This window comes from Prenolepis imparis, unplaced genomic scaffold (genome assembly GCF_030444845.1).
Source record: "Prenolepis imparis isolate NDT839.2.m4 unplaced genomic scaffold, iyPreImpa1.0 SCAF_3, whole genome shotgun sequence".
In the NCBI taxonomy this organism is placed as follows: domain Eukaryota; kingdom Metazoa; phylum Arthropoda; class Insecta; order Hymenoptera; family Formicidae; genus Prenolepis; species Prenolepis imparis.
The window spans coordinates 2,211,899-2,235,056 of record NW_028141161.1 but is presented as its reverse complement, the minus strand read 5'-3'; the positions used below and the strand labels follow the sequence as shown (position 1 = coordinate 2,235,056).

At 37.3% G+C, this 23,158-nt stretch overlaps 1 protein-coding gene across 1 annotated transcript; it reads right to left on the bottom strand.

Moving 5' to 3' along the window:
- Positions 1 to 21,351: 21,351 nt before the first annotated feature.
- LOC145934226 (uncharacterized) lies at positions 21,352 to 21,663 on the bottom strand. The gene has a single exon (XM_083034596.1). The coding sequence runs from the start codon at positions 21,661 to 21,663 to the stop codon at positions 21,352 to 21,354; it is 312 nt and encodes a 103-aa protein (XP_082890722.1).
- Positions 21,664 to 23,158: the final 1,495 nt, after the last annotated feature.

The window sequence follows — 23,158 nt, the reverse complement described above, 5'->3', positions numbered from 1 at the left end:
GAATTGCATAAGAGCATGGATAAAACTGTTCCGCCTATTGTTGAGAATGTGGAAAAACAACGACAAATAAAAGTTGCGAAAACCAGAGAATCTCGACAAGTGGAAGGAAGGCAAAAAAAATTCAAACAAGAAACAGGAACAGATCGTTATTATGGTCAGCAGTCTGAAAAACCAGATCTTCCACCTGATGTATCTGAGCTACTTCGGCAAAATCATATAGAAAAATTGTCCGAAAATGCGAAGAACTGGAAAAAAATCGAATTTGATACGAGAAAACAAAGTGACTCGGAATTATGGTTATTATTGAGACGAGAAATGTTGACAGCATCCAATTTTGGAACTGTATGTCGCATGAGACCGACAACGTCTTGCGCAACAACAGTAAAAAACATTTTATATCCTTCGTTTATTGAAACTGCAGCCCAAAAATATGGTCGCGAGAACGAAGGAGTAGCAAGGAAAGAATTGGCTATAAAATTAGATAAAGAAATAAAACCTTGCGGATTATTTATCGATACAGAAAATCCATGCTTGGGTGCTTCTCCTGACGGAGTTATCGACGAAAATGGTCTAGTGGAATTAAAATGTCCTCTGACAGCTGAGCATTTGACAGCAGAAAAAGCTGTAGAGACATTGTCTTCTTTGAAAGGTATCTTTGATAAAAAAGATCCACAGAAAATGAATCGGAAACACCGATATTTTTATCAAGTTCAAGGTCAGTTGAACATAACACGGCGAGAATATTGTATTTTTGCTGTTTGGACTCCACAAAGCATGAAAATATTGCGCATTGATACAGACAATATTTTTTGAAGAAATCAAATGCTGCCTTTTTTAGCACGCTTCTATAATGAATGTATGCTTCCAGAAATCTTGGACAGTTGTCATAATAGGCATAAGCCAATCAGGGATCCAAGTTATATTATAAAAGCTAAAGAAGCTAAAGATGCTAAAGAAGCAGCACAAAATATACAGACTGATGAATCGAACAAAGAGACAAAATATAATAAAAAGAGAAAATGGTATAGAAGAGAGCAAACGATTCAAACCGAACGTTTCAGTGGAAGTAAAAATGTCTGATATTGCTACTATTTCTCTGAATAAAGAGCAAGATGATAATGACGATGATTGCATTATCATAAGTTATAACGAAAGAGATATATCTGAAGACGATATAGTAAGACATAAAAAATTTTTAGATGACTCGGTTGCTCCTCTTCATTTGGTAAAGGACAATGTCTTGCCTATAACGAGTCAATTAAACGATGAATCGTTGGATCCATATTTGCGTATCGTAAGAGAAACTTCTCATTTCGAAACGCAAAGTGTGCTATATTTAGAATACCCTCACATGATTGTAGCTAGTCAAAGTCATAATAGCTTACAAATAATTGGAGGGAATTGTAGCAATCACTGGAGATGTATTTTCTTTGACGGCACCAAACTTCGTGTGTACGATAGTCTACCTGGCTGTACACACGGTAAATTGGTAGCTAAAGAGAAAAATTATATACATCTACGTTATCCGACAGTAAGCTCAAGTGACATCATTTTTGAGAAGGTTCAAACACAACCTGATGGCATAAGTTGTGGAATTTATGCTGCAGCTTTCGCAACAACTATAGCCTTAGGAGGCAATCCTTGCGAGGAAAAATATTCTAACAATGTAAAATATATGAGGACACATTTTTATAAAATTATAGAAAACAATAAACTGTTGCCTTTTCCTCAATAATTAGAAATTATATAATAAAAAAGCTCTTCTAATGAGAGTATCTATCCTCGCCAGAAAAAGATGTCTCGATTGTTAATTATAATCGGAGAGACGAAAAACATATTGGTTGCGTTCTCACGGGAATGGACGTTGGAGGGGTCCATTCTATATTTTCAATATTCTGAATATTATAAATCGGAGAGACAAAAAACATATTGGTTGCGTTCTCACGGGAATGGACGTTGGAGGGGTCCATTCTATATTTTCAATATTCAGAATATTGTAAAAATATATATTTTGCAATCGAGACAAACAATATATGTATTGTAAATCTTTATCATATTGCAATACATAAATATTGGTTGCATATATATATATATATATATATATATATATATACATATAATGTATTATTAAATATTCTGTGTGTGTACATACACACACATAATTTTGAAATAATACATTTTTATTTTTCGATTATATCGATTGGAAAAAATAAACTGAATTAGATTGTAACTTATATAAAGCTACATTATAATATCGAGAATATGTAGGTATTATGCACACATATCTGCATGCGTCATATACATTTCTTATATTTATATACACGTATGCAAACATAAATAATACATCTATATATATATATACGTATTTTATTTGATACAGTGGATTATCATAAAAATAAATTTTATCAGAAAAATAATAAATAAAACATTTTTAGGAAAAATGTTCTATATAAAAGTTGTAAAAGGTTTCGAAGGGGGACAATATCGTTTTGTTCGGTGTTTTTCAAAGATATTTAGAGGTCAATCTAGTTCTTTTTATGAACCTACCTTTATTATTATATGTAAATCGAATCCTCGCAATATTCAACATAAATAGTTATAAAATGGCTAAAAAATAGAAACTTTACGAGATTTTATAATTTTGATATAATTTTATAAATTATGAAATATATCTTATAAAATATTCATTTTTTTCGATAATCTTACATCTACTTATGCACAAAATAATGAGAGAAATAAATTAGTGCAAAAAAACACAGTTGTTAAAAAAAGTATAATAGCAGCTACACATTTTTCTTTGAAAATAACTGTTTGTTTTCTTCATACCATTGTATTCTTTATACCATGTTTTCTTTATACCATAAGTATTGAGATGAAATTATCGAAAAATGAATATTTTATGAGATATTTCATAGTTTATATAAAATTAAATCAATTTTAAAATATTTCGTAAAGTTTTCATTTTTTAGCCATCCTATTACTTTTTATGTTGAATGTTGCGAGAGTTCGATTTATATAATAAAAATAGTTCCACTAAAAAAACTAAGTCTAAATATAATTGAAAAACGCTACGCAAGAGCAATTTTCATGATATTATCTCCTTTCGAAATCTTATAATATAATACAATTTTTATATTAACCTTTTTCCAGAAAATGTTTTATTTTTATGATAACACTGTATCAAATAAAATACCTTGTATATATATATACGTATTATGTATGTATGTATGCATACATGTATGTATAAATATAAGAAATATATGACGTATACAGATGTATGTGCATAATACATATATAATTGAATATTATAATGTAACTTTCTACTCAATTACAATCTATCTAATATTTCGTTTTTTTTTCAATCAATATAATGACGATGATGTAATAACAATGTATTATTTATATAAACATTATAAGTATGTATATTTTTGGTCGTATAAATAAATATTTATACATATGTAGTAGAAATTTATAAACGCAATATGCTCACACATGAATTGTGTTCAACATATGATGAAGGCAGACATATATATGATATACTGTTTTCTATGCGCTCCGATACTCTTTGATACGCGTGCGAAGCGATAGAACAGTAGAAATATATGATGTCTTTTCAACATATTGAACACAATTTTTATTTACTCTTTTGTGGTTATTTTTATGCATAACGCTGTCGGTAATGACAGAACTAAAATATCGACAATTATCGACAATTTTAGTTCCTCTCAGATGAGGGCGCAAACCCGTCGGCCGTAGCTTTAGGATCCCTTTAAGCAATATATTCGGAAAGCTGATAAACCTCTAGCGCAAGTATGCCGTAGATTAAGTGAAAAAAATAAATTTAATAAACCTTCTATTCCTCCTTTTGTTGAAATTGTAAAATCAAAATATTAATGAATAACAAAATACTTATTTTGAAATTAAAAATAAAAGGAAAATTTATCATTAGTTATAAATATCCAAATAACAGTATTATTAATAAATGGCTCAATTTTTCAAATTAAACGAATTATATGGAATGAAAATAATAATCTTAAAAAAATAAAAATAAAAGATGTTTTAATTAAGAAAATCAGAAGTATATATAAAATAAACAAATTCTTACGATTTATAAATGTGTGAAATTCTCAAATCATCCTCATATATAAAAATTTATCCTGTAACCTTTATAAGACAAAAATGCGTTGTATTATGTTTAAATTTAGAAGAAAATAAGCCGTGAATAACTCCCTCGGGAGGAATAAGCAGTCGCGGACAGCCAGCGGTAAGATACTTGAGAGCTAGTGGACATCTCCTTGGAAGGAGTTGTCTCAAAAGCCACGCTTGATGAAAATACTTACGACAAGGCGGTGAGTGTCGCCTTTAAATAGACACTCAAATTCCCGGGTAGATCGGACTCGTTAGTTGGTGAAAACAACCGACCTAGGAGCTGGGCATCTCCGATAAAAAAGGCTCAATTTCTTCAGTATGACGGACAAAAAGAAAAGGATGGACTTACCGGACCAGGATGACCGGACATCCAGGTCCCGGCATGGGGGTAGTATTCTCCGCCAACCGGTGCTCGGCCGCGCCAAAGTGCCCGCTCTGTTCTGGAGCGGGACGGCGGGCCGACCACCATCTTGGGGGATGGGGTGCGGAGGCAAGAGACCCTCGGCGAGGGTTGAGCCCCCGGTTTCCCAAGTACGGTGGGACGTGAGTAGGGAAGATGTTCCGCCGGGAAGGAGGCAGGCTCCCGGGCGTCCCGACGGAGGGATGCCTACGGGATTATGACTATGCCTCCCACCGAAGCGTGGTGGGGCGGGGGGTAGACCCGGAGAAGGGTCTGTCTTCCTTTCCCCGTTTGTTACGTCTCGTACGTCCAATGTTGTTAATGGAGGCTGCGGCCTATTTTGACCGGCTTCGGCCGGTCTGTACGGCTCGGTTACGCCCTCCGTTAGTTGGTCTATTTTGTTTGTGGTTTTATTAAATGTGGTCAAGGACTGCGATCTTTCTGATCCGTTTCGACGGATATGTAAGGTACGGATATGTCCTTTTGTCGCGGTAACGTCTTTTGTCGTTGTCTAGTGTGGGTCTTCGTACCTATAGTTGTTTCGGGTGCGGGGGTGATTGGCATAATTGCCGGTCACCCTTGTCCCCATTGTCTGTGTCCAGGGACATGAAGGCTGCGGCCACTCTGATCGGCTTAGGCTGGCATGTGTGGCTCGGTTACGTCTCCATGTAACCCATACGGTGGTGACGCGTTTTACGTGTCTTTGTGGTGTCTTGTTTAATGTGGGGTCGAGCCTGTTGGCTCGCCGTCCGGGATGGCAGGGAAAGGGAGTTAGGGCTCCCGATACCATTGCACATCGTCCCCGGGACGAAGGGGGAGGGGGCAAGTAATCCTGCCACTCCCCAAAGTTTTCCTCGGTGGAGGAGACTGGGATGTGTCGGGGTGTGCCCTTCAGGCGCACTCCCGGGGATGAGCCCTGAAAAGGGTCATGCGAATGGGGCCCACCTGAAGTTATGCGCGAGCGGTTCCGGATGGGCCCTCGAAAGTGCACGGGATTACCGGTGGTTTTTAGCGGGTATTCGTCCGACCCTTTGGGTTAGGACTGTGAGTCCCGCACTACCCCGGTAGGCCGTCGGGCCTTGCAAATCCCCCCTCAGGGAGCAGTGGTGTGCGTAAATGTATTTTCCATCGTCAAAAAAAAAGATGAACATCGTGTAGAGTATCCATTCGTCCCAGTCTGTCAGGTCGGCATTTATGTAATGTTGTAGATACTCGGCTAATGTGCGATGCGATCGTTCTAATGCTCCGTTGGTTTCGGGTTGATAGGCTGTCGTTTCAATTTTATCGATTTTAAGTAATTTGCACGTATTTTTAAATATTTCGCTTACAAAATTTGTTCCTTGATCAGTTAAAATTTTCTCGAGAGTACCGTATTCGAAAATTATTTTCGTAGCAAATTCTTTCGTGATCTTGTTAACCTCTTGATTCGCGATCGTTATCGCTTTGCTAAATTTGGTTAAATTATCTTGAAAAGTTAGTAAATCTTTGTTTCCGTTATTAGTAATTGTTAACGGTCCGACTATATCTAGCGCGCATTTCTCGAACGGTTTGCTCGGCGTGTCCGTAATAATGAGGGGTGCTTTTACTCGTCGCGATAATTTATTTTTCTGGCAAGATTCGCATTTTGAAATATATTTTTCGACATCTCTTGTCAATCCTGGCCAGTTATGATTTAATCGAATTCTTTTTATTGTACGTTCGATTTCCTGATGTCCTCTTGTGGGCGCATCTTGATATTCATAGAGTATTTGTTGTTTCTCCTCTTCGGTATACAGGGTGTCCCAGAACTGGCGAAGAAGCTTTTAATGACAGATTCTTCATGAAATTCTAAGTCGAAAAGTTCTTTACAAAAATGTGATCCAATGAATAGAATTTGAATGGTGAGGCATTGAAGTTGACGTATGGGAGCGCATGAAATTCGCGCGGTCAGGAGCGTAACGGCCAAGCTCGGCACGGGTACAACTTATAACTCGTGTATCGCGCCGATGCGTGTTTATCGTTACTCTATAATATTCTGTTATTAATAATATGAATTAATTATTCTCATTAATAATAATATTTATCTTTATCAATTAATAATTTTGTGTACTTGACCTACTGGTTGAATATCCTTAAATGAAGAATCTGTCATTAAAAGCTTCTTCGCCAGTTCTGGGACACCCTGTATACTCTTACGTTATCGGCGAGTTTTTCCTCTTCTTCCTCTTCTTCTTCTACTTTGAAGATTTCTTTCTTTCCTCCCTCGGTGACATCTCGAGTTACGTGTCGGCTTAGCGCGTCGGCGTTTGCGTTTGCTCGTCCGGCCTTGTGAATTATCTCGTAGTCATATTACTCTAATTTTAATCTTCAATGGATGAGTCTCGATCCGGGGTCAGTTACGTTAAATAACCAAATTCGAGGTTTATGGTCGGTTATTATTTTGAATTTTGTTCCATAGACATACGGTCGAAAATGTTTGACTGCCCAGACAATCGCTAACAAATTCTTTTTCGGTCGTATTATAATTTTGCTCCGCGCGAGATAACACTCGGCTGGCGTAAGCCATAGGTCGGTCCTTGCCTACCGGTCCCTGTGACAGCACGGCTCCGATTGCATAGTCGGGGGCATCGGTGGTCACGTTGAATTCTTTGCTAAAGTCCGGATACTTTAACACTGGCGCGGTCATTAATTTTCTTTTAGGGTGTCGAACGCGATTTGTTGTTTGTTTTCCCATACAAAAACTTCCGTCTTTTTAGTTAGTTTTGTTAACGGTTTTGCGATTCGCGAGAAATTTTCGATAAATTTACGATAGTAGCCCGCTAGTCCAATAAACAATCGTTTATATAATAATATTGTATGTTTTTCACTTTTCGTGGCGTCGGAAAATTATTTACCGCTTCTAATTTTGACGGAGCGGGTAGTATGTCGTTCTCGGAAATAATATGCTCTAAGTATATTACTTCTTTACGCAAAAATTCGCATTTTTCCGGTTGCAATTTTAAATTATGTTTTCGTAATCTCTGTAGTACTTCCGCGAGTCTTTTGTTATAATCCTCTAAACTGGATCCATATATAAAGATGTCGTCGAGATAAACGAGACATCTGAGCCCTTGTATCCCTGTCAATTCCGAATTCATTAGTCGTTGGAAGATCGCAGGCGCGTTTTTCAATCCAAACGGCATTCGGTTGAACTCGTAGTGTCCGTAGTGGGTTGAAAAGGCGGTTTTATTTTTATCGCGCTCGGCCATCGGTATCTGGTGATATCCTGATGCTAGATCAAGCGTCGTAAAATATTTGGCGTTCCCTAACTGGTCCAATATATCGGTAATATTAGGCAGGGGAAATGAGTCGCCTATAGTTAAATCGTTTACTTTTCGGAGGTCTACTATTATCCTGAATCTTGGTTTTCCTGACGCATCGGCTTTTTTCGACACTACTAATAATGGAGCGATCCATTGGCTAACGCTTGTTCTAATAATTCCGTCTTTTAGCATTTCTTGCACTTGCTTATTTACTTCTGCTTTATGCTTCTCGGGAAGACGATATGGTCTTACGTTGACGGGTGAGGTGTCGGCGCGCGTGTTTATCGCGTGGTCTAAGGTTGCAGTGCATGTTAACGGCTCTCCGTTTAGATAAAATACGAGGGCAAGTCAAAAAGTAAAGGGACACTATGAGGCACTATGAGGAAAAAATTTTTCTTCGGATGAGAAGGTTATTGCAGTGGTGCTTAACTGGCTACGCACCCAACCCAAATTTTTCTTCCAGGATGGAATACAGAAGCTTGTTAAGCAGTGGATCAAATGTATCGATGTTGGTGGGGATTATGTCGAAAAATGATGTGTAAATTTTCCACATAGGTTAAAATAAATGTGTTTTTTTTTATTTGTCCTTTTACTTTTTTACTTACTTTTTTACTTCTTCGTATATCGTTATATTCTTCGCATATTTTTTGTATCGCTTTTCTCTCTTTTGGGTTTAAATGGTCCGCGCGTAATAATTGTCAGATTCGTTTGTTGCGCGTTAATGAATTATGAGTGTCATCCGTGCGTATCGTATATACTTCGTGTGCGTTATCTTCATATATGTCTTCTTCGGTTACGAGCGGCGTACTAATCTCTACCGCATTATCGGTAGTATTTATTGTACTGACGGGGCATCGGTAATTTTTTGGCTCCACGAGGCGTCGTCCAATATAGATTCCTGGCGCGGTTTCTTCGGCCTTTATCACGCCTATCTTGTTACGATTTGTTGCCGCTGTACTATTGTTTTGCTACGCGGTTTTAATTGAATTTTGTTGTACGGTCGTAATTTTAATATGACGTTTGCTATTTAAAGCTCCTGTTTTTTGTAATCGCACGCGACTTGTTGCTTTTGTAAAAAATCAATTCCTTCGTATTCCATCGGGAAGTCGTCCTTTACGACATAAATCGCGTGTCTGATTTTTCGGCTGCCTAAATCGATAGTCGCGTAAAATTTTCCTATTGTTCGCGCTTTATGCCCGGTTATGCCGATCAAAGTAATTTTGTCGTTATATATCTCGGTTTCGCCTTTCAGATGTTTGACCTTTATTAGAGAGACAGTAGCACCAGAATCGTAGAGCATATTAATCTTGCCATTCTTTACTTCGCGTATCGGTAGAGTTATCAAGTTCAGGATCGGTGTTCCACGAGATGTCTGTCGCACGTGTGTTACCTGAAACTCTAACGCGCGCGTCTTCTTATTCTTTCCTTCTTGTCGTTCTTCCTCGTTACTGCTATGCTCGGAATCGGTATTCCTTTTCGCGATTGCAGTTTCTTACGATTTTCAATTTTATTAATGCTTCGCGGTTTTTTATTATCAGTTCCCTTATCGCGGTCCGGTGTTTTTGTGTTCGGCCGTATATTTAAAGTCCAACACTCGTCGCGATTATGTCCGCGTTTTTTACTATAATTACAGAATTTTTCTACGTTATTTGCGCGAGAGGGCTTGTCCGGTTTAGGGAGCACGTATTTGCTGCTGCGACAATCGCGTTCATAATGCCCCAATTTTCCGCATTTATAACATTGCGCGGTCGTACGTTGACCTTGTCGCGTTTGCTGTTGCTCATTTTTATTTTTGTTGGAAAAATTATATGCTTGCGAAGTATTTGTTCTAAAGAGTTTTTCTTCCTCGCGCCGGTTATCGCTTCTTGGAGCGTCGCATATCGCTGTGAGCGTACGAGTATCTTTAAGTCGTCACGTAATCCGAGTTAGTAGTTGTGTTGTGCTTGTTTCTGTATGGTCTGTAGTATAGCGCGTTTGTGTGCGACGGTGTGATTCTCGCCTTCTATTGAGTTATATAATTTCATTGCGAGTTTGTCTGCACGTTGTCTGAAAATTTGGGCCGTTTCGCCGGTTTTTTGCTTCAATGAATTGAATTCGAGTTGTAAGTGCGCGGTGATTTGCTGCTTGCTTTGATAAGAATTTTCGAGCTGTTGCTTTAATTCTTCGTATGTTTGTATATCTCGTGTCTCGAAATTTTGCATGGCTTTACCTTTTAATTTAGTATATAAGATTGCTTGTACTAATGATTCTTCTTCCGCGGGATTAATGTTATTTAGAGCATAAGTGCTTGCGTTTAGAAATTCCTGTAATCGGCTTAGCGAAGTTCCGTCAAATTCCGGAATCATTAATCTGACTTCTTTTAATGATAAAAAATTTGGTGCGGTACTCCTTCGATTTCTTATATCGCGTGCGGTCCGCCCGTATGTCATATCTTCGCCCGAGCTATCGTCTTGTAGGGTTTTGCGTCGTCTTGTTCGTGTAGTCGCGTCGCTCACTTGCGTTATCCGTTATCGATTGTCGTTGTGTTCGTTTGTGTGTGCGGTAACGTCCATCCGTTCGTGTAATGTATTAATCTCCGTTCGCATTTCGCGTATCCTTTGCATTATTTCGCGCAATAGCCGATTATCTGTGTATTTTGGTTTGCGGGTGGCTCGTGTACGTCGACTTCTACGAGTTGCTCGATTCGGCGGGGTAGACTATTTCTAAGCCGGTTTATTTCCTTATCGACGTCATCGGGTACGTTCGCCGTTTCGTTCGGGGGTGTACGCATTTTTGACATACCGCTTTCGGATGAATAGAAACTGCTGTTGTCGTATGACGTTAATGAGGAAGCGTCCCTTAGAGATACGTTGTGGGAGTTCGACTAACGCGTATTTTATTTTTGATAATGGCGTCGATTTCTTTTTTTACAAATAGACTTTCGTCGAAGCTACCGAAGGGAAATTCGCGTTCGGCGATTATGTTAGCGGGTAGTTCTGAGTCGCTTTCGCTTGAATATTCGTCTTCTAAATTTTTTCGGACGCTCTCGAGGTTTCGCAACGTTATCGGTAACTCTTGAATCGCTCGCTTCGCGGAATCGCTATGTAACCACGACTGGTTTAATATCGGTTGTCGGAGGGTTTTGTGTCCTTCCGACATTCACGCAGAAATATTATGAGAATCGGACTTACAGTATTACGGCTCGCATCTTTACGCTCTATATCGCTCGATACGTCTCGGCTGCTGCTGATGCAACTCGATCGCTCGTGAGCTGATAACGGCTGGCAGCTCGGTGCCTGTGATTGATACAGCAGGTCGTCGTTCGGTGATGATGCGTTGTTAGATTGTCGCAGATCGGTGTTGTCCTTGGAACGTTGGCGATCCTACTCGGTTCTCAGCTGCTTGCTTATCGCTCTTCGTACTGCTTGCGTTGTCCGTCCTTCTCTCTTACTGTACTGTGGCTTCTGCTTATTTCCGTCAGCTGCTTTTCTAAGTGGCGTGTCTGCTTCCACACGTTGTGTATGTGTGTATTGCGGGTCTTAATTTTTAATATACTGCTTTCTGTGTTGTCCGTCGATAATTTTCACGTGCCTGATTTTTCTAATACGGTTGTATTGTTTTCGGGTCTTCAGGTTCCTGCTGGTCCTGGCGGTCCGTCGGCGCGATCCCACCGCTGCCACCAATTTTGTTGTGTGCCGCGAAACGGCACTGGAGTTGCACCGAATAAAAGATGGGAATCCTCGAGTTGCGCAGGATTTTGGCAGAATATAAAAGAGTGTTCCTTTTTTCTTTTCACAAATATACACTTTTTTTTATTAATTTTGGGTTTACACTTTATTTTTGTCCCATTTTCCTAGTTAGATATTCGCGTAGTATTTGGTGGTTAGGTAACGAGCAACTTTTCGTCTTAATCTTTTGAAATTTGGTTTGCGTTTTTTCTTTTTGATTCAAATTTTAACTGGCAACTCCTGTCGTGGTTTGACTCTCAGTCTTATATAGTCTTTTGTTCTTGGATTTCTCTTTCAGGAGAGGCCCTTGGAAACAGGTCTCTGATTGGTTAAGAATATTCACGCGTTTTTTATCTAAGTTAAAGCAAAGCAGGTCAAAGTCGCAATTCTTCGCTTGCATCTCGCGGTTTCCACTGGTTCGTGCGTGTCTCGCTGCGTTAGCGTTTTTGCGCGACGAGCGTTTAGCGAGCGCTTTTTTATGAGTAAAAATATTCTATAGTAAATTCTTACTTCTAATATTATTTTAATACTGGTTATAGTCATTCGGACTATAACAGACGTGATGGCAACGAACAGAAAGATATGAATTGATGAGAAAGAATGGAGATGGGACAACGAGGGTCAGAGATAGTATGAATGGACGAGAGGAAGGAATGAGTAAAAAGAGGATAGAGATTGAGGAGGAAGCTGTACGGAGGATGAAGTCGGGTTTCGGTATAAGGAGAAAGTAGAGAAGAAAGGAAAGAGTGAAAAGAAGAGAGAAAGGAAATAGGAAAAGGAGAGATAAGGAGAAAAGAAATATGAAGAAGCAGAGTCGAATGCGGAGCTTGGAGAAAGCGAAGAAGACAGAAAGGAGGACGAGGATTTGAGAGAATGAGGAATCGAGAGAATGAGGACGGAGAGGTTGGAAGTGGAAAAGAGGAACGTGACGATGCAGGATGATAAGCTTGGAACGATGAGCAGGGTTGCCAGGCGCTTTTTTGCCAATATGGCTCCTTATAAGGTTGAAATGGCGCATAAAATTTAAAATTTGGCGCTCGGCGCAATTGTGGCTCCTATTTTAATGGATGCATACAGTAGTATTATATTTACTGAGCGGTTAAGTAGCAATTGAATGTGATTGGTTGCGTTCAGCAGATACAACTGTTGTGCAACTGTTGAATGAGTGTCTGCTGAACGCATTCCGCTCAGTTACTGCTACTCAACATGTTGCGGGAGCGTACGTCATTTTTTCCATCAAACTTTTCAAGCACTTTCTAAGCGAAACATGTTGCAAAAACAAAATGGCGATACCCATGACACATTTCACATCAAGTACCAGCGAACAAATTGAAAATAATAAAATGGCTTAAAGGAATAGGCTAATAAGAGCCGGTGCGTCGGAAATAACGCAAAATTTCGTATACTTATTTTTTATTTCTTTACAACGTTTTGATCCTTTCTTTGGACCATCTTCAGCTTAACGTGTGATACAATATGATGTTTAATATAATTCTGACGGTCGTTAAATCATAAATTGATTATAAGTATAAACGGTCATAAAAGTGACATGTAATATAAATACAATAATAAATGCTGTCTGGTCACAACAGATCATAAACGAGGATAATAAATCCGTAAAATCTATGAACAATATATATTTATAAAATTATAACTGTATTCTATTCTATATTATCTCTATTTTTATAACTCGATAGTATTTCAAACTGGCGCTATAAGAATTTTTTAGGACTGCTAGATTTTAGATAAGCTATCTACAATTGTTGAATATATGTGGTGTAGGCATTCTGTATCTGCCTGTTGGTTTATACTGTTTTTCTGTCGTTTTATATATAACATTTCGGACATTAATCTTCTGTTTAAATTAATTTCAAATCCAAAATCTCAACGCCCTCCCAGTTAAATTCGTGATTTGACAATCTGTGATCTGTAATCACAGATTGTTGTGAGGTGTTTCTATCGATATGGCCGTGGTGTTCTGCGATGCGTGTTTTGAATAATCTGCCTGTTTGGCCTATGTACGACGCGTCGCAATCTTTACAGGATATCTTATAAATCACATTCTTTCGCGAGTAATTTGGTAGCAAATCCTTGTTGACTTTTATAAAAGTTCAGAGTTTATTTAGGCCCGAATAGGACATTATCATGTTCTTATCTTGAACTATATGTTTGAACTATACGTCTTTCTGGTATTCCCGGGACATACGAAATGTTAAAATATTTTAGACGCTCTGTGACATTATCAGCCGAAACTCCGGGCTCACGTATAGGCTCTCTCTTTCCATATTGTGGAACAATGTTTTTAATCTCTTGTGGAAAACTTGAAAAATGTAAGATAATGGGTATCCATTATCCCGTAGCACTCTTATCGTAAATTCGAGCTTTTCTTAATGGAATCTTGGATGGGATAATCGTATAGCTCTATCCACTAAGCACATGATTGTGGGTTTGTGATATCGAATTCGATGATATTATTTCTGATAATAATGGTAGTGTCAAGGAAATTCAATCGGCCGCCAGTACCTTCCTCCAGCGTAAATTGTAATCGTGGGTGGACGGAGTTAAATGAATTTAAGGTACCTTGCAGCATAGAGGACGGCACCGACAACGCGACGTCGTCCACATGTCGGAAATAAAACGGTAATTTAAACGGAAGAGTCTCAATCACACGGCTCTCCAAATCCTGTAACGTGGTATCCCGAGGGTGTCTCACTGTGGCAATACATGTACATTTTTTCTGGAATTACTTACGCATTACTTCGCATTACGTCGTATTATTTCGCATTATGTTGCATTACTTCGCACTACGTATTACTTCGCATTGATTTACAACAATTTTTTTGAGAGTCAAATTTATGATTATTTATTAATATTTCAGATAAATAGGGGTAATAATCGCAGAAAAATAATTTTTTAAATTTAATAAAATAAGTTTTGTGTGTGCAAAATCAAAGTTTATTTTTGTATGTACTGCGTACATATGCACTCAGTGCTTTGGTAGTAGTGCACATGTACGCGTTCTCGCTTGTTTTATTCGTCACTTTTTTCACCACGCTTGCGTATAGTCGAAAAAGAGACAGAAGACTATATGCCTGTCTTCTTCTGCGCCAGTGCTCGGAATTAGTTGCCCTTTTCGGACCGATATCTGAAGCGACGCTTTCGGTCCCCCACTACCGTTCGAGGCTCGACGGCTGAGCCGCCGATCACTCGGGCAACGCTATGCCTTAGAAGTGTCCCTACAAAAAAAATATGCTGAAATTGTAACTTCCGCAAAATTATCATTCAATTTTTGTAGACACTCCTGAGGCATAACGTTGCCCTAGCGATCGGTGGCTCAGCCGTCGATCCTCGAACGATGGTGGGAGAGCGAAGGCGTCGCTTCAGATATCGGCCTGAAAAGGGCAACTAATTCCGAGCACTGTTCTGCGCGATCTGGACAAAGCACCGCGCAATTCGTCAGGTTCATGCGTGTATGTGTCCTTCTCTGCGCATTTATGCTTGATTTGGCAACTAATGATGCATGGTAACGACACAGTTTTTTTATCTCATGATTGTCAAGTGAAGTGAGAAATAAAATTTACTAAAATTCGGTTTTTCGAATTATTGAAACTCTTAAGAAGTTTACTACTAAAGCTGATATTAAAAGATAAGTTTTAATGCGTCTATTCTATAGTCATAGTAGTTTTCATTTTTAGCAAGATTTAAAATAGCTTTTAAATAATGATAAGTATTTTTTCTAAAATGTTAAACACTAGTATAGGTATGTACACAGATTGTCGTGCATATTCTAAAAGTAGATATATTGCATTTATATAATTTTAACTACCTTAATATATCATTTTTATTATTTTTAAATTTGAAAAATCTCTACAATAAGTTTTATAATTTTTAACTAAAAAACTGTTTAAAAACTATACTCAAATAAAACTTTAGAAATTAGTGTTATTTATATACAAAACAAAATAAAAAAAACATATTTATTGATGGTTTAATCATGTATATATCATGTTGCTTTATATTGATGAGTGTAAATAAGTTAAGTTTACAAAAATCAAACTAATTCTTCTTTATTTGCTAAATTTAAAAAATTAAATTAAATTAGGTAGTGATTAAAATTAAAATTATATTATAGTTTTCTTTTTAAAAATTTCATATTTATTTATTATAAGAGAAAAAGTAATAATGACATCAGCAAATTTAGAAAAAATTGATAAACTTATAGAAAAGCTTAATTTCCAAGATACTGAGATTCCCGACTATTTAAAACAACTTCTCCTTTTTACTGGATATAATAAAGTGGTATCCATATGCAGAATAAATGAAGAAAGCATAAAAAAAATGGAAATTTTTGCCAGAGAAAAATTACCTTTGTTATTAACTCCTGAACAAAAACAAAATTTTTTTGGTATATACGCGACAAAAGAACAACATTTTGAAATTTTATTTAGCCATAAAGAATTATTAAATGTGTTAGTTGAAAAAAGTAGAAAATTTCTTGAATGTACTAATCCAGAAAAGGCTCAAGAGAAAACTCTAGAATGTTTATCTGACGTTTCAAAACATCAAAGTACATCTAATACTAAACGTAAATACTCAAGTAAAGACACAGATAAAAATACAAAACGTAATAAAAATAATTTTGATGACGCCAGCACAATTAATACACCTAGAAACGAATCTTCTTCTTTAAGTGAGGATGATAAATCTAAAGCTATTAATCATATAAAAAAAATGATTTTAACCTGTCATTAAATTTTTTCAAAATATCGATTATGAAGAAGCTAAAAAATCACAAATTCTTTCTAACTTAAATAATATTTGTGTGGAAATAAAAAATCAAACCGCTTACATAAATTGCACAGAGTGTAACTTTGTTTCAAAAACATTTACACAAATTAAAAATGGAAAATATAAATGGGTTCTCTCAAATTTTAATAAGCATTTTAAAACACATTTTAACAATAAAAAACCTCAAAAAATTCTAGCATTCTAAATTTTGTTCAAGTAAATCCAAGCCCTAACATAATAGAAGAAAATATTAATGAACAACCTGATTGTATGGCTAATAATAATGTCATCATAATATCGTATGACGATGTACTTGACACTCAAGATAATGTACATACAGAAGCTGAGTTATCAAATCTCTCATCAAATCCTTTGTCGAGTGTTGACAATATGTTCCAAAAAGAAATTAATTTTATTGATAATATGTCAGAAAGTTCTACTTCCATATGTACTCAACTTCGTACGGACGATCAACTATCACATAATGCAAGTCTTTCCTTGGATCTTTTCTCGGATTTTTCTAAGGACGGAATTACTGAGGAGACAATACAAAGCGATAATAATTCTGATGAAATTGTCCAGCTTCCACATAAAAACAATTTCCCAAGCAAATTAGATTGAACAAAGACAAAAAAATCTTGCTTTGGATACGAATCAGAAGAAAATCACAGACTTTTTTGAAATTTGTGAACGTATCGAGCAATATATAAATGAATGTGAAATAATTTCTAAAGAGTTTATTTCTAATTTAAGATTTCTGGATGAAAAATCTTCAACTTTAATCGAAACTAATAATTCATTAAGCTTTTTCGAAATGCTAAAAAATGCTGCTGTACAAAATTCTAACACTAAATATCAATGTAATCGTTTTTCGGATGAATTGAAAAAATTATCTCTTTATATCTTTCTCACTGCAGGACATCTTGCATACGAAACGTTAGTGGCAAACATGAATAATTCTTTACCATCAATAGCGACACTTTATAGAACCTTGAAAGAATTTCCAAAAACAATAGAAGGCGATTTAAAATGTTCTGAATTAAAAACGTTTCTGCAATCAAGGAACTATCCAATGATTATATTTATATCTGAAGATCAAACTGCGATAATTAAACGAATAAGATATAATTCAACATCTAATCAAATGGTTGTTGTTTGCCAAACTTCAAAAACATTAGGATTTCCAATGCAAAATCAATGTCAAGTTAAATCAGTTAAAAATATTCAACACGCTTTTCAAAATAAAGCAATTGCTCAAAATGCATATGTTTTTATGGCCCAGCCATTAGTTAACGGGGCACCTGTATTTTATTTAGCTATTTTTGGTTTAAATAATAAATTTTATGCAGAAAACGTTTTAACATGATGCAATTATTTAAAAAATAAGGAGGATGGGTAAAATCATCGGATTTTGGCCCAAGCGATGGAACCTTTTTTATGCATGTTTTCTTGTATTTTTGGATGTGCTGAATTCAAATCAAACGTTACTTTCAAGGTGCACCGATAGGAAAATATTGAAAATCGCATTTAAATTGCAGTTCTGCTCTTAGCATGACCCAAGATCAATGACGTAGACGTGGCGGCTATCTCATCTCGTGTGTGTGTGTGTGTGTGTGTATGTGTGTGTGTTAAAAGTCAAGCATTACAAAAAATATTGTATGTGGCATGTGCGGAAGACAACGAATTACGTCGCGCGTGAAGTTGCCGCATTCGCCTCAGCTTATGATACAGATACACTCACACTCGTACTTGTGCCTTCGGCTCATGCTACAACTTCACGCGCGACGTAATTCATTGTTTTCCACACTTGCCACACAAGATATTATTGGGATATTTCAGAAAAAAATTAGTTTTATTCTCACATTTAGACTGACTTACAGTCAAATTCGGCTCTGTTTAAAAAAAAAACTATTTTTATTGGAGCGCTTAGATTTATCTTTTCATATTTTCCGGTAATAATTACTCCGGCGTGGCGTTATAATATTGTTGAGATTTTCGTGGACGATGGGAACGAATTGACGTATAGGATGCACTTTGTATGAGAATACTTTATTATAAGGAATTATGTTCTTAACGTGAGACATAAAAAGGCGCGTGCACACACAGCGAGAGCGAAAGTTAAGTGATGAAGAAAAAGACGAAGGCGACCTCACGTCCATATCGGAAGTTCGCGAGCGCCGTCTGTAATAGCGCCATGATGCTATTGGTTCTATCGAGCGCGATCTAGAATGTCGGTAACCCGCGCAACTCAAACTGAACAGTATCCGAAAAAGTGAAACGAAAAAAAACATAATTAGAAATAAACTAAAGACTATTGATTAATTATTAAATCGCTATATTACAACACTCTCACCCTTTGAACGTTTTCGGTAGCTTACATATATATATATACGTGAAACTTATATCTTTTGAACATAACGTTGCATGAGGATCGGCTGGAATTGAGACGGGTTTAGCTTGGTCCATGTCAAAATATGCTGTTATGCGATCGATGTAAGATTTCTGATGAATGAAGATGGTCCTATTTTCGCGGTTGCGCTTGATCTCCATTCCGACGAAGATTTCGGCTTTTCCCTCGGTTATTTCGAATTTTTCACGTAAGGCGCTGAGTATCTTGCTCAATGTTTCTTTCGATGATGCAAATATGAGGCCGTCGTCTACGTATAGTGCTATGTATGTCTTTTCTTGATTAAAATCGCCGTAGAATACGCATTAATCTCCCTCGCTGGCTTTGAAGTTCATCTCTTTTAAGATGTCCTTGAATCTTTGATTCCAGCATCTAGCTGCTTGCTTCAGTCCATATAAGGGTCGATTTAATTTGCAAATCTCGTCTCTGTTAGCCTTGATTCCTTCGGGTATTTGCATATAAATGACTTCTTCTAACTTTCCATGTAGAAAAGCAGTTCTTACGTCGAATTGACCGATTTCTAGGTCTTCAGTTGCAGCCATTGCCATTAACACTCTTACTGAGTCGTACCGGACAACTGGTGAAAATATCTCTTCGAAATCGGTTCCGGCCTTTTGTGAGAAACTTTTCGCGCATAGTCTGGCCTTGTATCGAATCTTGCTTGTTGATGGGTTCTCTTTCACCTTAAACATCCACTTACATCCTATTGGATTGCAATCAGGTGGTTTCGGTATTATTGTCCATGTGTTGTTTTTCTCGTGCGCGTGAAGCTCCTCTTTAATAGCTGACTTCCAGTTCATGGATTGTTCTCCTGAGACCGCTTCTTGGTATGATTTTGGTTCGTTGAACAGAGTGAAACATGCTTCGTACCTGGACGGTAATTTTATCGAATCTCTATTCCTTAGATTGTATCTGTCCCTTTTATCCGAATCCTCGGTACTTCCGGTGTCATCGACTTGATCATCGGGTTCATTCTCGCGCTCTTCGTTACGATGTATCCCCTCGGCTCTGTTTGTGTTGTTCCTGGGAGGATCCACTGCGGGTGCAACACCTCCATTCTCGTCTCTTGATATAGTGAATTTGCTTTTCTCGTTGTCAGTTTCTTGAACAGATTTTTCGTTTATGATCACATCTTTGGCTGTAATGATCTGATTGGTTGCGGGATTAAAAAGGCGATAATTAGTTGATTCGTGATGGTATCCCACTAACATGAGCTTCCTTGATTTCGGATCCCATTTCTTGCGCTGTTCCTTTGGGATGTGGACATAAGCGTCGCTACCAAAAATTCTTATGTGGGATAGGTCAGGTTTCTTCTTGTACCACAGTTCGAAAGGTGTAACATTTCCTGTTTGAGATGAAAGACAGCGATTCAATGTATATACTGCCGTATTTACCGCTTCGGCCCAAAGTTTTATTGGTAGCTTCCTTTCGGTCAACATAGTGCGGGCGCTTTCGACGATCGTACGCATTTCTCTCTCAGCGCGTCCGTTTTGCTCGTGCACGTATGGTGCTGATGTTTCCAATGTGATGCCTCGCGATGTCATGTACCTAGACATCCTGTCGTTTTTGAATTCGGTCCCATTGTCGGATCTTACAGTTTTTATTCTTTGTCCGAACCTGTTGAAAATTAGTTGTTCAAACTTTTTAAATTTTTCGAATGTGTCGTCCTTGTGACGTATAAAGTAGACATGACGGAAACTTGAATGGTCGTCCTTAAGAAGGAAAAAATATTTTGATCCGCCTATGGATGCTTCTGACATAGGTCCACATAGATCGGTATGAATAAATTCACCTACTTCAGTTTTCCTCTTTTGCTCCTTTGATTTACAAGGTAGACGATGCTGTTTCCCGAGTTGACAACTCTCACAGAAGAATTCGTCGAGGCGTGATAGTGTAATTCCTTTGACAAGCTGTTGATCCGCCATTCCGATTAATGATCGACGATTTACATGGCCCAAGCGTTTATGCCACGTCTCAATATCCTTTAATGAAGTCGAATTTGCTTCTCCGTGCGGGATTACCTTAAACATCATTCTAAATAAATTGTTATTTTGTTTGACACCGTGAGCTAGTAATTTTCCGTCTCGATATATTCTTACGTCGTTTGCCTCCAAGTTTAAACTGCATGCCTTTTCTGTACATATACCGGATGAAAAAAGATTCCTTCGCAGTGATGGGATGTAGAGAACGTTTTCTAATTTACCATTGAGCCAAACATTATTAACTAACCTTTCAATTAGGATTGTTCCTCGTCCCATCATTTTACAAATTGACTCGTCACCTAAACTAACGGTTTCTCTGTAAGATTCATCTAAGTCGTTAAACTATTCCCGACGAAAACTTATATGCTTTGACGCGCCGCTGTCTAGAATCCAAACGTCTTTTACATTGGAGTTCAAAATTTGAGTATAACAATTAGGTTCCGAAACTAAGAACGTTTCTAAATTTTTAGAATTATCGCTATTCGTTTTACGTCTCGATTTCTCGTTATCTTTGTCGTTTTCCGATCTGTCGCGTCTTTTATAACAATTTCGGGCGTAATGACCTTTTTTACCGCAATTATGACAAGTGAACTCTTTTCTTTTATTTTTACCTGACATCTTATCGCTATTACGATTCTTACGCGAGGCGTTGTCCTTGGAATGCGTGCTCCCGTCCTGTACCTTGATCTGCCAGTGCATTTGAAGTTTCGTCTATGGCTGTAAGACGACTTTCCTCCTTTATTAGTCGTTCGATAAGAATTTCCTTCTTCTGGTCCCGCTCGCTGACGCTGTCCCAGGCTGTTACCAAGGCGTTGAACTTTGATGGGAGGGTCCTTAAGATTTTGGCGACGATCATGACCTCCGATAGCTCTTCTCCGACATCCTTCAATTGACGTGCCATGTTTTCTATTTTGGCGACGTGCTGCGCAACGGTATCGGTGGACGACATTTTATACTCTATTATGGAATTTGGTCATGAGTGTTAGCTTGTTCGACGCACTCTTCTGTTCGTGAATGGTGCTTAGCTTCGACCACATTTCTGCAGCGGTTTCGCAGGTTATCAGGTATTCTAGTTGTGAATATTCCATTGAGGATGATATTATGCACATTGCCTTTGCATTCCTCGTGCACCGTGGCGCGTATGTGTCCTCAGTTGGTTCCGGTTTCGCGATAGTTCCTTCCGTGATCCCGAGAAGACCAGTCGCCACGAGAATGCTTCGAAGCTGGAATTTCCATAGTTGGAAGTTTGAGCCATCGAACTTGGTGATGCTTTTCAGATCGATGCTTTCAGACATCTTGGGCGTTTGCTTGCGTCGCTACAGGAACACAGGATCAGAGAACAACGAGAGAGTTATCTGTCTCGTTTCAAAAATGAAAATAACGTTTGATTTGAATTCAACACATCCAAAAATATAAGAAGCATGCATAAAAAAGGTTCCATCGTTTGGGCCAAAATCCGGTGATTTTACCCATCCTCCTTTAAAAATTACGGAATATCTGTAATGGGTTTTACATCAGGGATACAAGATGCTTAAAGGCAATGAAATTGAAAACAAATCTCCCAAACATATCGCAAGATACACTTTACGCGCCATATTTTAAAGTAAGTTTATTAATAATAGTAATATTTAACACATTTTATTCTTAATTATAAAAAACAAATTTTTTTACAGTTCTAAAAACATAGTTTTAAAAAAATAATGTTTAATGTTTAGAAATTTTGTTTCAAAAATGTCATATATTACCTATTAATATAATATTTATTAAAATTTATATTTACAATAATGTACTCATATTTTTAGACACTATTTTCGACAGAAGATTCAATTATGGTTCAGGATACAATACACATTTCCACAAAAATTAAAACAAGATTGTTAAAAAATAATGTGATGCCAATGGGAGAATATTTTGTTTCGAAAGAACATTTAAAGAAATTGATAGAAAAATATCCGAAAACGTCCCATTTTTTAACTTTTTATCATTTAGATGGTAAGTAACTCATCTTTTTTTTTTAGCATTATTATTTTTTTATCGCTTTGTTTCCAGAAACTGATGAAATGAATTTCGATGCTATTAATAAAATGTCTGATCCAAAAGTATTAGAATTATTGAACAATATTGACAATGCAAATGCAACTAAACAGCTTCTTTTAATAACGCGTTATGTTTTGGATTCTTATATTGATAAATCTATAAGCATTGAATTAAGAGTTTATTATATTTGGTATGCAACTTTCTTTTTGCGATTATGGAGAGCATGGCTTAAAAAACAAGATTCTTATACCTTGTCAAAAAACTGGTTGACTTTAAATACATATACATGCATAGAGTTAAATGCTCATGCTATGCTGTTGATATTAGAACTGTGTAGAAAAGACAATTGTCCAGAATTATTTTTACCTTGGCTATTTAGCAGCCAACCATGTGAAAAGTTTTTTCGC

Coding starts and splice junctions, on each gene's coding strand:
- LOC145934226 (XM_083034596.1), bottom strand. CDS start 21,663: ATGTCGTCCACCGATACCGTTGCGCAGCACGTCGCCAAAATAGAAAAC.